The 16,038-nt window shown below is 43.8% G+C and overlaps 6 protein-coding genes across 6 annotated transcripts in view; 5 read left to right on the top strand and 1 right to left on the bottom strand.

The window, feature by feature from the left end:
- Positions 1–16,038, top strand: part of LOC129788401 (N-acetylgalactosaminyltransferase 7) — a 783,634-nt gene that overhangs the window by 767,359 nt on the left and 237 nt on the right. The gene's annotated exons all lie outside the window — the stretch shown is intronic.
- The window catches only part of LOC129788436 (uncharacterized), a 111,590-nt gene that overhangs the window by 95,315 nt on the left and 237 nt on the right, over positions 1–16,038 (top strand). The gene's annotated exons all lie outside the window — the stretch shown is intronic.
- On the top strand, positions 47–1,523 carry LOC129788417 (ubiquinone biosynthesis monooxygenase COQ6, mitochondrial). Its single transcript, XM_055824464.1, has one exon. The coding sequence runs from the start codon at positions 55–57 to the stop codon at positions 1,456–1,458; it is 1,404 nt and encodes a 467-aa protein (XP_055680439.1). The 5' UTR covers positions 47–54; the 3' UTR covers positions 1,459–1,523.
- On the top strand, positions 1,664–3,575 carry LOC129788415 (uncharacterized). Its single transcript, XM_055824462.1, has 2 exons — positions 1,664–1,864; positions 1,942–3,575. Exons 1-2 carry the CDS (start codon positions 1,698–1,700, stop codon positions 3,221–3,223), a joined length of 1,449 nt encoding a protein of 482 aa, XP_055680437.1. The 5' UTR covers positions 1,664–1,697; the 3' UTR covers positions 3,224–3,575.
- Positions 3,214–15,838, bottom strand: LOC129788340 (nuclear pore complex protein Nup214-like). Its single transcript, XM_055824305.1, is given in 12 exon segments — positions 3,214–3,316; positions 3,388–3,514; positions 3,605–3,736; positions 4,100–8,935; positions 9,003–9,138; positions 9,264–9,304; positions 10,751–10,861; positions 11,976–12,108; positions 12,190–12,771; positions 13,597–14,530; positions 14,532–15,609; positions 15,689–15,838. Coding segments are annotated over 12 exon segments (8,175 nt in total). The 5' UTR covers positions 15,726–15,838; the 3' UTR covers positions 3,214–3,288.
- LOC129788429 (hsc70-interacting protein 1-like) lies at positions 9,481–11,250 on the top strand. The gene is made up of 2 exons (XM_055824490.1): positions 9,481–9,634; positions 9,758–11,250. Exon 2 carries the CDS (start codon positions 9,760–9,762, stop codon positions 10,933–10,935), a length of 1,176 nt encoding a protein of 391 aa, XP_055680465.1. The 5' UTR covers positions 9,481–9,634; positions 9,758–9,759; the 3' UTR covers positions 10,936–11,250.

Here is a 16,038-nt window from a genome sequence, read left to right as displayed (position 1 = left end):
TGATGATTAAATGAGTTAAATGATGATTAGTTGGTATTCCAAAAGAAACTAATAATGTTGCGAAAAATTATTTCATCTAATAAAATTGTGGTAAAAAATGTATTTTTACCAAAGATTCGACATATGTCATCTGCCCAGGATATTCTCAAAGATACAGAGAAGCATTCTTATGGAAAATCCGAACGAAACCACTACGATGTTGTGATTGTGGGAGGTGGAATGGTTGGGACAGTCCTGGCGAGTTCTCTTGGGAATAATGAACGTCTATCGGGTCTCCGGATCCTTCTCCTTGAAGCTGCTCCCAAATTTCGTGGATTTGCCGCCCAGAAGTACTCCAATAGAGTCTCTGCCCTCAATCACAATACAATTGATTTATTGAGCACAATCGGAGCATGGAATCACATCTCGTCAGTGAGGTATAAGGAGATTAAGGAGATGCAAGTGTGGGATGCAATGTCGGATGCATTTATTACATTTAACAATCAAGAGCAGGAATTGGCGTATATTGTTGAGAATGACTTGATTGTTGATGCAGCACTAAAGACACTCGAGAACATCCAGAACGTCCGGATTGAGTACAATTCGAGCATTGAGGAATGCTCCCTACCTGCGGGGAATGAGATGCTCACTGCGGTTACCCTGAAGGATGGGAGGAGAATAACGTGCAATCTACTCGTGGGTGCTGATGGAGCTAAATCTCTCGTACGGAGGACAATGAATGTGAATACATTTGAGATGCCCTACGATCAATTTGGCATTGTGGCTACATTGGAGGTGGATACAAGTGATGGGAATACAACTGCATGGCAGAGATTTCTCCCAACTGGACCAGTTGCACTGCTACCCCTCACAGAGCACCTTAGCTCACTAGTTTGGACAACAGCATCCGATGAGGCAAAGAAACTCCTCAAATTGCAGCCAGAGGAATTTGTCCGGGAACTCAATGAAGCCTACCTGAGGAATTACTGCGACAGTAATGTGGCCACAGCTCTTGATTCCCTCAAGAAATTCATTCTCCCACCAAGCACCCAATCTCGGAAGAATCCGCCAAAAGTAACAAAAGTTCTGGACAATTCTCGAGCTGCTTTCCCCCTTGGATTCTCCCATGCATCGGCTTATGCCAAAAATGGGGTTGTTCTCATTGGGGATGCTGCCCACAGAATTCATCCCCTCGCTGGACAGGGAGTTAATTTGGGATTTGGTGATGTGAAATGCCTCACAGATTGCATAGACAGTTCTGTGTGCAATGGAGCACATCCCGGAGATTTGGGGTACCTTCTGCGCTACGAGAGAGAAAGACTTTCGCGCAATGTTCCAATTATGGTGGGTACGCATGGAATTCAGAAGCTCTACGACACAAATCTCCTTCCTGTTGTCCTCCTGCGGAGTATTGGACTACAAGTTACGCATTCAGTTCCTTTTCTCAAGAAAATATTTATGGATCGTGCCATGTACTAAAAGGCTTTCAAGATACATTTAGTATTTCTTTTTTTCATTAATAAAAAGGTGTTTGTTTTCTCAAATTAATTGTTTTTTATTAAATTTCATGCTTTTTTTCATTAAACTTTGAATTTGGCGCCCTAAATGTAGTTCCAAAAGCCACCACTGCTATTTATGGCGCTGTTTACTCGAGCGGGAGTGATTATAAAGATTTTCTTGAATTTCCCAAAAACTGCCTTGGGGCACTCTAAATTACAATGCCACGGTGCAAAACAGTGGGAAGTCTCTACAGTAAGTCCTTCCGGGTTGTTCAGTGTCTCCTGTGGAATTGTGCTGATAATTTAGATCGAGAAAATGCCGTGCAAAATCGTTCTTCACTCGTTTTCCAAATTAATTCCTACATCACGGAAAATCTACCAGCAGAGTGAGAGAGAGTTTATTCTATAGATAGGAGGAATTGTCTTACCTTGAGTAATTGACGTGTCACTGTAACTCTTTCAGAATTCTCGAGGACCTTATGGAACGCCAAGAGGGTACATCACACATGTACTTTATGTTCCTTCTACGTCCAGATTGCCGGAAGTTCAAGGCCAAAAACATCATGCTCCCCTCATCGTACTGGGAGACAATCTTTGCCACCTACTTCCAGAATCTTGTCATGCTGAATCTCTCACTCTCCTGTACGGATTACATTTTGCAATTTGTCCCACGCTACTGCCCAAATCTCGAAGTTCTCAATGCCACCTGTCGCTACGAGAGGATGCGTGTGGGACTCAATGCAGCTGCCTTCTCACTCTCAGTCACCGATGCAGGGCTAGAGCATCTGTGTGAGTGCAAGAAGTTGCGGGTGCTCGTTGTCAATGAACCCCGAAGTCAGTCGCGCTTTATGCAAACCAGCATCACATATTGTGGCTTGAGGAAGATTCTGCGCTGTGTGAAGACCCTGGAGAATATTACGTACTCCGATCTTGGGAGTGTCATTGGGAAGGGTATGGAGACCGTGGATAGTCTCAATTTGCGCATTGTGCGACATTTTAATGGTACCGGCGAGACAGTTGGGGAGATTTTGCGACTCTGCAGCAAATTGGAGAATCTCTCATTGACATTCTTCAACAATACCAGCCATGAGGATGTCCTGCAGCAAATTGAGATGTTTAAACCACGTCTCACGGGGCTACAGATAACAAATTTCAATTGCAACCCCTTCATTGAGACCCTCTTCGGGGCTGTTGGGGAATTCCTTCAGGTCCTCCATATTGCTGAGCATCGCAATGCCCTTCGTTTCCCCCAACTTGTGGCCATTGGGCGACTCTGTCCGAACCTCAAGCACCTCACAATTCTCAATTACAACGATGATCGCCGGCAGGTGGGTCCTCCACCGGCATTCAATCAATTCACCTGCTTGGAATCCTTCGAATTAGCCTGTACTGCCATCAATTTCACCCATGTGATGTTCTTCTGCCTCCGCAATGCCCAGCACACCCTTCAGAGTCTCACAATCACGCACCGAGATCACGATCGGATCACTTTCATCGATGAATTCTTCCTGAAAAATTTCACATTCCACAATATCAGCGAAATTACCTTCTCCTCGTGCTACCGCTTCAGCCAATCCGGCATTGAGCAGCTAATTCTGCGCTATGAAACCCTTCAGCTACTCAATGTCTACTGCCCAGATGATTGCTCGGATATTCACAATTTTATCCGCACCAACAACCTCGATGTGATCTTCATCAATAAACTCCACCAAATGCTTGACTCAAGAGAACTTAATTTCAATTAAATTTTCTTTATTTGACATTATTTAATAGGAAAAACTAAAAGAAAAACTTTTCCTCCTGGACAAATTTACTGGCGCCACGTAGAAAAGGCAGAACTGCAAAGAAAAATCGGATTTTCTTAGGGCTCCAAATCCTCTCTAAAATGGAAGTTTTAATTTCAACTTACCCGCCAAATTGCATTTTAGGCTGATTTGCATTATTGTTCTGGGCCAAATTTCCAAAAGTCATTCCTGTGTCTGACGAACCGAGTGCCGCAAACAAGTTATTCTGTTGCCCCGGCGGAGATGAAAAGGCTATATAACAAAAGACATTTTTTAAGGGATATTTTAAAGGACATCTAAATGCGAAGTAAAATTTGCAAAAAAAATACTTTCTCAACTAACAATTTGCATTGTTTGAGAATGATCCAAACCCAGAAGATTTTATGGGTGAGCCAAAAGTTGCTGCTCCTCCGAAGGTTGGTGACGTCCCAAATGTGGGTGGACCCCCAAAAGTAGGAGAAGCCCCAAAAGCAGCTGAAATAAATGAAAAGTTTTTAGCCTTTTTCACATCCAAAAAAATCTTCTTACTTTGCCTAAAAAATGATTTACTTTAAAAATTTCTTTTTAAATTCAATGAAAATATTAAAAAAAATATTTATATTATATTTATTGTGATATAAAAATATTCCTTCTCCCAATTTCTCAAAGAAAAATTCTTTCTTAGAATATAAAAAATGAAGATGATTAATTTAAAATGTAAATAAAGCAGATTGAAAAAAAAATCATTTTTATGTAGAAATTAAATAAATTCTTAAGAGAAAATTATATTTATTAAAAATGAAAATGTAATTTAATTTAATTTTATGTTAATAAATAAATAAAAAAAAAGTAACTCACGTGTTGGTTTTGCAAAGACACTCGATGTTGGAGATCCAAATCCAGATTCAGCCACAGATGGGCCACCCTGTGCAAAAGCCCCGGAATTTGATCCAAAGGAACTTCGCCCGAATGTTGAGGCACCCCCAAAAATGGAGCCTCCCGGTTGCTCCTGCTGCGGTTGCTGCTGCTGCTGCCCAAATCCCCCAAAAGTTGTCGATGAATTGGAATCCATTCCTCCACCACCAAAAATTGATGCCTGTCCCTGCTGTTGTGGAGGTGCTGCAGTCTGTGCCCCCCCAAAAACAGATGCACCCCCAAATACGGATGGAGTGGACGTAGCTGGAGATGCTCCACCAAAAATACTTCCAGTAGTAGAACTCGATGTTGCACCACCACCACCGAAAACACTTCCCGGCGATGCGGATGTTTGCTGCCCAAAAGCACTTGCTCCACCAAAAATACTCGAGGACGTTTCTTTTGTTGCTGGACTCCCAAAGACGGAGCCTGTTTCACCTGTTTGGGCCTGCGGAAAGCCACCAGATGCACCAAAAATACTCCCACCACTTCCCCCAAAAGGACTCGCTGTGGCTGTAGTTGCTGCCGATGTGCCAAAAGGACTTGCCGGTGAAGCTGAACTTGTTGTAAGGGTGCTGGCAAAGGGGCTTGCAGCAGTTGTCGTGGCTTGTGTTGTGCTGAAAAATCCCGATGGTGGAGATGTTTGGGCTGCTGCTGTAGGTGCTGTACTTGATGAAATTGCCATTGATCCAAAAGAAAGCTTAAAGGGTTCACTGGAAGTTGTTGTTGCTGTTTGAACAGATGCTGTTGGCGACTGTGCTAAATTTGATGCAATTGTGGTTGTTGCTGCAACGCCTGATGTTGATACTGGTGTAATTACCAAGGAAGATGCACCTGCTGCAGGAGATCCAAAAACTGATGCAGCCGTTGTAGTTGTTATTGTTGCAGGAGATCCAAACACTGAAGTTGTTGTTGATGTTGTTGTTGCTTTAGGAGATCCGAAGACTGATGTAGCTGTTGTTGCACCTCCAAATACTGAAGCTGTTGTTGCACCTCCAAATACCGAAGCTGTTGTTGTTGTTGTTGCTGCAGTTGTAGATAATCCACCAAAAATTGAAGCAGTTGTCGTAGCAGTAGCAGATAATCCACCAAAAATCGAACCCGTTGTAGGTACTGAAGTTAATATTCCACCAAATGCAGAAGCAGTTGTTGTTGTAGCAGCAGAAGATATTCCCCCAAAAATAGATGTAGCCCCTGTAGCAGCTGATGAATTTGTACCCGAAGAGAAAATTGACGCAGTTGTCGTTGTTGCTGTATCAGAGCCACCAAGTCCACCAATTGAGAATACAAATGATGACTTTGTATCTGTAGTTTTTTCCGCAACACTCGGTTTGCAGAAAGATAGATTCTTCAAAATACTATCTGCATCGAAGGTTGATGAAGTTGTTGTTGTTGTCGTTGTTGTAACGGTTACTTCAGAAGGTGCAATTGATGGCGGTGCTACGGTGCTTTCCTTTGTCATTGGTGTCAATGGGGGGAAAGAAAGTTTAAATCCGGGAAGTTCTTTCTTTCCATCTTCCGTTTGCTTTGACACGGGAGTTGTTGTTGCGGCTGAACTTGTGGAATCTGCTTCAGTTCCAACAACTGATCCTTTAGCCAAAGTGGGTGCAATTCCTGCTGTTGATTGTTTATCATTCTTTGACGGTGTTCCAAAAGATAAACCACTGAATATTGATGTAGAAGCTGTTGCATTTGGAGCTTGTGCGAGTTGACTAAAGATACTGCTTGTTGTCGAAGTTGCCACTGCGGAAACAGATGCACCAATAGACGGCGGAGAAAACACGTTAAATCCACTTTTGTTGGCTTGATTGAAAACACCAAGAGGTGATTTTTGTGTGCCAAAAGCAAATGATGCCGTCTTCTGTTCTGCAGACTTTTCATCCATTCGGGCATTTTCATTTGCAACTGAAGGTTTTGTCAGGAGAGCCGCAACTGTTGGACTGGCAATTGATGGTTTTGTTGGCACTGCCTGTGGCTGTGAAAATTTAAGTCCAAAGCCCACATCTGGCTGCTGCGCGGGCGCTTTATTCTCCTCCGTATCACCCTTTGCAGCGCCAAAAACAAAACTTCTATTGATCTCCGTTTTTGGCTCAACAAACGCCACCGGAGCTGTTGACGTGAAAACTTTTCCAGGTTCAAAGGCACCTGCTTTTGACATTAACGGGATGGGTTTAGCATCAGTTGTGGGTTTAGCAATGACTTGTTTGGCCTTTGCAACGGGTCGTGTTGCAGATGTGACTTTAGGAGGCTCCGCAACTACCCTCACTGGTTGAGTTGGATTCACAGCACCGCTGCCAAATGAGAAAGCCGGTTGTGCTGGAATTTGTTGCTGCTGAACTTTCGCTTCACTTCCTTGCAGTGTTTTTGCTCTCGCTGCTGCCTCACGTTTCTCATAGACAATCTCCGACTTGATCCCTTTGCGTTCTGGACGTTTTGGATGAATTGTCCTCACGGCATGATTTCGCAGCAATTCCTGCAGTTTCTTCATCTTCGGTGGGCCGAGTTTTCGTGTTTCAGCCTCAATGTGCTCAACTAATGCCAGAGAAACAATTGAATCAGACAGAGAGTCAACATCTTGAAGACTAATTTGTGGCTTTCTATTGAGCTTCATATCGAGCTTTGCCCTAATCTCATTGAGTCTCTTCTGGTGCCCCATTAAAATTTCCCGTTGAACATTTATTGTTTGGTAGATAACTTCCATTTTTGGCACATGCATCCGATCCTTCTTGTACTGCTTCTTCTCCTCCTCATGCAATACCCACATACTGTCAATTTGCTTATTAATCTCCTCAAGATGAACACGATTGTTGGTCAGCATGGCTTGCAACTTGCTAAGCTGCCTCCTATTGGTCTGATTGGCAGCACTGCGGAGATTCATATTTGTATACGTTGGATTTTGCACCACATCCCACTTACTCTTTGCCTCAGCTGACATCATGAAGGCCTCATTGAGGGACATTGTGAGACTCCGTACGTCCGCACTCAGGGAATCATTGCTCTCTGTTGCTTGAACTGTGAGATCTGTCAATTCACGCAGCTGCTTCGTCATGCTCGTGAGGGTTTCCTGACTTCCAATTTGTGTATCAATATTCTGAGAATGTCTCATAAAATCCCGAAGATCCTTCTCAAATGCCTGCACTTCATCCATCATCATTCTCTGAATTACCGCATTATTTTCATCATCCAACGGGATGACGGAAGCTTTTGCCATGGGCTTCCTTTCTTGCGCTCCTGCCTGACTTGCGGAGTAATTCGGTGGAACCGTGATGAAGGGCTTATCCTGCTGCTCTGTCGAAGGCAATGCTGGTTGGGGTTTAGCCAACAATGGCTTCGTTGCAACAGCTGCATTAGCTTTTGCGGTATTTGCTAAACTTCCAAATGATGAAGGTGCTGCTGCACTTCCCCCGAGAGATCCTCCGAAAATTGTCGAAGGCATCGTCTTGGGGAGATTCTCTGTACTCCCAAGGACTTGGGGTGCTTTGTTGGCCTGTGCAGGTGGTTGATTCCAACCCCCAAAGGCACTTGTTGGTGCCTTAAATGCCTCAGAATTCCCAAAGAGTCCCTTCGCTTTTGGCTGAACAAGTGGTGTTGATGTTGCCCCGCCAGGAAGGGAAAAACTAATCTCACTGTCCTTCCCCGAAGAAGAAGTAGGTGGTGATGCAACAGATGTCTGAGTTTGAACAGTAGGCTGGGATTTCTGGGAATTGGGAGCTGCTGCTGGGATGACAAATTCCCCCAAACCCGATGTATCGGCCAGAGGACGCGGTGGAGAGCAAATTCCGGGAATATTGGGGATGGTATTGAGAATATTAAATGACACCAAGACCCCATCGGTGGAGAGGAGATGAATCATGGGCATTACGGGCATTTCAACTTCACCAATTGTCAATTGATGCGTACACCCTGTCTCCAGGGCAAAGCCAATTGGGTAGCTTTCCTGCTTCTTCGCCGTCAATGGTAATTCCGCACGTGCCTCATCCAGCATGCACCACTGCCGCCAAACTGGTGCATCTCCACCTTCATTTGTTGCCAAAACACCTACTTCCATGCTATTGGCAGATGCCACGAGAAGCGTATTCCACGGAAGGATGTGAATGAGATACACCTGTGTCTGCCTTGGCCCTGAGCCACTGTAGCAAATATCTTCGTAATTTACGCAGGAAATCTGCCCGTTTTTCGGTGCATTTACAATGTAGAGATTAGGTGGAGCTGGTTCACCGATTGGGGCAAAAGCCACGGCAAATTGGTACGTGGAGAGCCATTGAATAGATATGGCGACCATTTGGCCACCCTCAAGGGGACAATCAATCACCCGGATTGGCTTCAATTCCGGCTTATACTGAATCAACTTCCCATTGGGACAAGCTGCAACAATTTGTTTCCCTTTGGGGCTCCAGCAAACACATGAGATTGCCTGACTCTTATCAACTGTATGAAATTCAAATCCCTGCTCTTTCAGCACAAACATCGACAGTGCCCCATTTTCGAGACAAACAGCCAAAACTCCCGGAATTGTGGGATTCCAGGCGAGTTGCTTCGAACGAATCCCATTGTCGGGTGAAAGACGTATACTCTGGAATGCCTTCACTTGATTCGACAAGAAGGATTGTACAGCATACAAGGCAATCATTGTAATCCCATTGATTACCACATCCACAGCTAGGAGAGTATTGTCGCAATTCACAGCAATCTGTACAGCTTCACTGGGAAGGGGGATTGTCCGCGTTGGTCCACATTCTCCCGGAAGCTTCTCCCCAGCAATTGTTGATAGCTGAATTACTGTAAAAATTACGGGTTTGTTACTACAAAGCACCTCCCGGAAATGCAAAAGGTTCTTCTTTTTTACCTTTGAGTTCAGGTAGTGGAGATGCCACAAAAACCAATCCAAAGGCACTCGCTGTAGCCACTAGTTGGCAATTTGGCTTTGCCGGGGAATCTCCCGTGAAGATTCGCACCTTATTTTGCAACTTAAATTGCACATCCTAGCAGAAACAAAGCAAAAAAACAGCAAGCAAAAATGCTCTCTTTAGCATCCATCTAACATAACCTCAAAAAAAACACGAAATGCAAAAAGAAAATTTTAGAGCAAAATTAAATGTATTCTTACCGTAACATCAATGAAATCTGGTGCCTTTTCCACCATTGTGCCTTTTTACAACTAAATTTAATAATTTGAATACTTATTTCTGGACAATTTTCACAATTTTGTTGCTTCCCAAAATAAGAAAACAAATCCGCTTCGCACAAAAATTTTCTCAACAAGGTGCATTCGCTAACCGATACATTACGCGTAATAGCTTTGCAAACGCATATGCGATAAGGTGGTTCAGTCGGGTTGACTTTTGTAGAAATTTCTCGAGGCGATTGAAGCAGTTTCAAACCCGGTGTAATTTTTCACCAATTTTCCCCCATATAGAGATACTTTACCACAGTTCTTGTACATAAATTCCTTGTGGAGTCGCTGCAGAAACGATTAAGGTAAGTTTCAGCGTGCAAAAGGATGTTTTATTGTGTCAAAAGTGGATAATATTTTTCCGGTGCTGCGTCATTGATGGGTTGACTTTTGTATTGAGAGAAGGTTTTGTTGTAAATTTCACACAGGAATGGCATGCCCAATTGGTCCGGAGGAGATAAAGAAGCTCAAGATGTTCATTGGCTTCTGCTCACAGAAGCCAGAGATCATCAATATGCCGCAGTTGAGCTTCTTCAAGGAGTTCATTGAGAAAATGGGTGGGAAAGTTCCGGAAGGTGATGCAAATTTCGGCGCAGAAGCCCCACCACAGCCACAACCGCAACCAACTGCCAAGCCTGAAACACCACCACCGGCTGAGGAGGAGAGTGAACCCGAATCGGATGTGGAAATTGATCGTGAGGGTTGCGTTGATCCCGATAAGGATGAACCGCAAGAAATGGGTGATTCCGGGAAGGAACCAACAGATGAGGAAGTTGATAAGGCCGGTGAGTGCCGGTCTCAGGCTGCAGCAGCATATTCGGAGCAGAAATACGAAGAAGCCATTGATCTCTACACGCAGGCAATTCTTCTAAATCCCGGAAATGCCCTCTTCTACGCCAAACGCGGTCAGGCCTTCTTGAAACTCGTGAAACCCAATGCGTGCATCCGTGACTGCGATCGGGCACTCCAGCTCAACTGTGACTCCGCAGCTGCGTACAAATTCCGCGGAAGAGCCAATAGACTGCTTGGGAATTGGGAAGAAGCTGCTCGAGACTTGCGGCAGGCATGTAAGATTGATTACGACGAGGAAGCGGATGAGTGGCTGCGCGAAGTGACACCCAATGCAAAGAAACTCGAGCAGCATCGCATAAAGCAAGAGCGCAGAAGGGCTGAGAAGGAGCTTCGTGCACGGCAGGAGCGTGTCCGGAAGGCACAGGAAGCCAATAGGCGTGCTGCCGAGGAGAATAGGAATCGCAATGATGACATGGGTGGCGATGGCTATCCCGGTGGTGGCTTCAATTTTGCCGACAGTGACATCTTTTCGGCTTTCAAGGATCCCGAAGTGGCGGCAGCCCTGCAGGATATCATGTCCAATCCAGCAAATATCATCAAGTACCAGAATAATCCCAAGATTGTGGCACTTTTGGAGAAATTGGGAGCTGCCCAGGGTGGTGCGGGTGGTATGCCGGGCTTCATGGGTGGTGGCTTCCCAGGTGGATTCCCCGGAGCAGGAGCCGGTGGAGCTGGTGGTGCTGCTCCCCCGTCAGCGGGTGAAAGTGCAAAACCACCACCAAAAACGGACATCAACGATGATGGTTTGGATTAGATTTTGTGTTCCAGGCGCAAGTTCTCCTTCTCTTTTTTTTACACTCACTTTTATCCCCTCAAATTAAAAAGAAAAAAAATTGATTTGTAAACTAGACTTGTAAGAGGTTCTCTGTTGATGCGCAAGAATGAAGAAAAGAAAATACAAACAAGAAATTAATAATGTAGCAATCGCATATTGGAAATCAATTTGCTAGTTATCGTGTATGCTATTGTCACTTTATGGATTAAAAATAATAATTAATTGATGAATAAAACTTATTCCTGCCCATTCATCTCGCCTTCGATGCCACGCGAGAATGGCAGTACAACTTAATTCGCTCTTGTTTCTTTCTTTTTCCTTTGAAGACTTTTCTTGTAGCTCTTTCATTGGCAGCTTCTGCTGACAAATACATCTCTTGTTTAATTTTCCTAGGCCTTCTGTTAATTTTTTTTAGGCCAGCCTAGCCTTTTTGTCAATTTTCTAGGTCTTCTATTGAATTCCTAGGTCTTTTGTTTAATTTCTAGGCCTATTGCTTGTTTTCTTAGATTTTTTGCTTGTTGTTCTAAGTCGTTTTACAAACTTGTAGGTCCTTTGTTTAATTTTCTAGGCCTTCTGTTTAATTTTAAAGGTCTTGTCGATTTCCTACTTAAAAACTTGAAAAGTAATCAGATGATCTAGAAAATTGACAAAATACAAAGAAAATTAAAGAAAAAGACATATAAAATTTACAGAAAGCATAGAACATCAATAAAGGTCTACAAAATTCCCAGAAGACCTAGAAAACCAACAAAAGATCAAAGAAAACAAGCAGAAGACCTATAAAAACGGTAGAAGACCTAGAAAATTAAACAGAAGACCTACTTAGTCTTTTTTTGCCGCTGGATCTTCCATAAAATCCGAAAGAGATTTAAACTTCTTTGGGAAGTTTGGGAACATCACAAAAAAAAAGAAAAATTAATATTTTTCAGTTGAAAAAATATACTGAAATATAAATTAAAGAAAAAAAATAATTAAAAATTACAATTTTCATTCTCACATTGAAGATTAGGTAAATTTTTATTTCGGCGTATTATTCTTTATGTGTCGCAAATTACTGAGCTGCTCTGTGTATTCCATGTAGATACGTTGCCATTTGGGTTGGGATTTTAAATTTTCCAGAACTATGTCCAGAAGGGACAACTTGCTGATACCCTAAATGGAGGAAGAAATTTAACATTTTTTTAAATTCTTCTTATCATTTCATTCGAAAAGAAAAGAAAAATATATTCTCACCAAAATGTCTGCATTTGTGGTGGAATGTACAGATCCGAGGAGATCATCAAGTGTAAGTCTCAGTCTTTGTTCAGTACCATGGTGTGCTAGATGGAAACCCAGAGCAGAGTACCAATACTTGAGCTCAGCCGGTGACTGGATGGTCTCACAGAGCTGAATTTGGTTCTCAATAAATGTGAACTGACTAACATTCTCCCACGTTGTTGCCGTGACATTGACAAAGCTACTTGAGGCCGGCAGGAGGGAGTGTGCAGCCCCCTGAACAGCCATAATGGGGTATGTGCGCAGATTCTTTTGCACTGTACTCGCTGGTGGTTTGTACTTGATTAAATTCCGCTGATTCAGCGTATCCTTCGAATTGACCACGAGCCAGCTCTCTAAATTCTTTGAGAATGTGTACGCACACCCATTGGAGATGAGGACAAATGGTAGCCCCTGATCTGTAATTGTCAGCATTTTAACGGTACCCCCGCGTAGGAGGTCCGTACAATTTGTCGATACAACCACTGATTGTTCACGCAAATTCCACACGCGTACTTGACCACATTCCGACACAACTCCACCGAGATCTCCTGAAAAGTTCTGCAAAAAAAATTGTTTAAAAGTACATACACTACCCTAAAAAAGTTTCCGGACAATCAAAAATTGGGTATTTTTTAAAGCAAATTTCAAGTGGCTATATCTCCGGCTGTGGTTAATCGATTTACAAAAATTGACCATTTTTGGAAAGGTACATTTCCCAGCTTTCCAAAACTGGTAAATTTTTGAAAATCGGTCAATCCCTTATTTTTTGGCAGCCATTTTGGTAAACCTAGGTGGAAGATACTTTTTTCACAATTTTACAATTTTTAACTTTGACCTTTTGCATCTCGGCCGCTAGTGCACCGATTTTGACAAATAGACTGATGTTGGAAAGGTAATTTAATTCCCTTTCCAAATCTGGTAAATTGTTGAAAATCGATCAAGCGGTTCAGTCGTGGCAGCCATTCTAGTGAACCATAGTAAAAAAAAATACATTTTTGACTATATCTCTGGCTGTGGTAGACCGATTTGGACAAACTCGGATTCAAATGGTAGCTAATCATGCCCCTAATTTAAAAAAAAATTCAACGCGGTCCGTCACGTGGTTCTATTTTAATGTTTTTTTTTGTATGATACCCTTATATTGCAAATTAGGTACCCTAACTTCATACGTTTTCCATTTAATTTTTATAAGTTACACCTGGTCCAAATTTTATCAAAATTAAAAGTAGACATTATCATATAACTTTTGAAAAAAATTTCACTCAAATCCGTCAAGGGATTCTCCTGTAATGTCATTTTTTCCTCCCAATTGAAATTGAATTGAAATAATAATAAAAAAAATATTTTCAAGAATTCAAATAATAAATAAATAAAAAAACTTACAAATGCGCTTTGAACAATGGCCGTTGGCATATTAATGATGGGCAGTGTGAGTGTTCCTGTGCGTACATTGATGAAGCGAACTGTCCCATCGGAGCTACAGGCAATGACGTGCTTTGAGCAGGCTGAACAATTCACCACAGCACTGCCCACAAACATCTCCCACGCAATCTTCGTGGGGGTAGCCGTGGGGCAACAGAAGATCCGCGAGAGTACCCCAAAGGGGGATTTTACAGCTGCATTTGTCACCTGGACACGTAAATCCCCAACTGTTCGCACAAAATTACCCGCAATGGCCTCTGGGCGACCCGCTGTGAGAGTTCGTGAGATGCTGATGGTTGCTTCGGGTTTGGTTGTTTGTGGCATCGGCGCCGGTTTTCTCGCATCCATTTCCAGGGAGGCTGTTTTTGCCGGCGCCAATGTGCTCTTTGTGAGTCGCGAATCAAGAGCATCGCCACGGGGACCTTCTGGGGCTGCTGCTGTGTGCAGAGATAACCTCGCAGGAGCCACTTCTTGCTCTTCTGTGAGCTTCTCAATGACAATCGATGTGGAATTGCGTGAGCTGCTGTTGAGTTCAACGGTATTGGCTTCAGTGGCATCTTGACTCATTGGGATGAACATTGGTGTGATGCGTCGCTTCCCGTCGGCTGTTCTCGTTTCAATTTGCTTGTGAATGGCCTGTTTGGACTGCACGGAGACACTGGAGAAGTTGACATTTGCCGCATGATGATCCTCAGATTGATGATTGGTGACGTTATTTTGACTTGGTGGTGGTGCCACACTGTTGTTGTTGTTGTTATTGCTGCGACTCTGACCATCCAATTCGGCCATAAAAGCCGGCTGTTTGGATTTCTCCCGTCCAATTGTGTCGAGAAACTCGGCATTCTCCACAATCATATCCTTCTCCGATTGGGCATTCATATCACTCACACTCTTTTCGCTGGTACAGAGCATTCTTGTCATCCTCCGACAGCGGTGTGCCCAGTTCTTCGTCGCTAAACTGCAAACATGCCACGGTACCGTCTCCACTGCATGCCATCAGGACGTATCCGTCGGAACTCCATGAGAGATCGAGGATGCTGTCTTGGAAGAGTTCATGCAGCACCAGTAGCGGTCGCTGTAGGGCAGTCATCCAGATTGATAGGGAGTGATCACGTGAACCCACAGCCAAGCAGCAGTACTGCTGGGATTTATTTGTCTTGGGTGCCGTTCGCATCATGATGGAACTGTGGAAACGCACACAACTCACAGCTTTGCGATGCCCCACAAAATCCTTGTCGCACTTCCATCCCTCACGTTCAATAATCTGTGCTGTGGGTCCACCGCCATTCATTGCGTGTGCAGACACCAAGTATTGCCCATCCGGTGACCATGACAGCCGCAGAATGTGCGTTGTCCCGCCGCACTCCTGAAATGGTTCCGTAATGGTTGTTTGGCACGTCCAATCGGCTGTCTTCCAGATCTTTATGCTGCGATCATCACTCTGTGATGCAATAAACTTCCCCACTGGATCCCAAGCGATACCCTTCACGAGCCCCGTGTGCCCCTTGAGTATGGCCACAATTGAGGGGAGTGCAAAGACATCCCAAATGATTATGGTATTGTCAACACTGCAGCTGCTGAGCCATTTGTCTCGCGGTGACCAGGCAATATCGAGAATATCTCCCGCATGCCCTCGCAGTGTTGTGACACATCGCCAGTTCTCGGCACTCTTTGTAAAGCCACCACTTCCGAAGACACCACCGCTGCCCTTGCCACGCTTCCACACCATCACCGTCTTGTCATCTCCGCCCGAAGCCAGGCACTGCCCATTGAGGGACCAACGAACGGCATTCACACACGCCAAGTGATTGTCCATCTGACAGAGAATCTTCGGTACTGTCTTATCGAATTCCGCCTTCTCACTGATGACCGGTGCAAGATTCCACACAACAACCCGCCCGGAATCATTGCCCTGTCCACCTGTGGCGAATTTCGTTCCATCCGGATGGATATCGAGGGAAAAAATGGGTTTTTCTGCAACAGACACAACATCATGGATGTAATTTTGAGGTTATCCAGCATCCCCATGAGCCTCCCAAGCGCCACAACTCACCATCGTGATGCACCCAATCTGGTTTGAGAAGCTTCATCAAGGTAGGAGAGATTAGAAGTACTCTAAATGTATCACTTTATGCCTAAAATGTGTATTAATGTGCAATGAAAAAGCGTTGTTTATGTTTTTATTCACTGATGTTGTCCATTTTCGCCGGGATTACAGTTGGGTTTCGCTGTACAGCCTCTCTTCATTGCAAAGTGATTCGCATTAGGACGATATTTACGAGATAGCGTGAGAAAAATACCTTCCTCTCACTCTGGCATTCTTTGAACTTTAACGAACTTTTTTTTGCCTTTTTCAAAAATGCGATTTTCCTTGTTTTTTCCCAAATTTGTGGGTGTAAAACG

The sequence above is a fragment of the Lutzomyia longipalpis genome, chromosome 2 (genome assembly GCF_024334085.1).
Source record: "Lutzomyia longipalpis isolate SR_M1_2022 chromosome 2, ASM2433408v1".
Lineage (NCBI taxonomy): Eukaryota > Metazoa > Arthropoda > Insecta > Diptera > Psychodidae > Lutzomyia > Lutzomyia longipalpis.
This window is presented reverse-complemented; position numbering and strand designations above follow the sequence as displayed.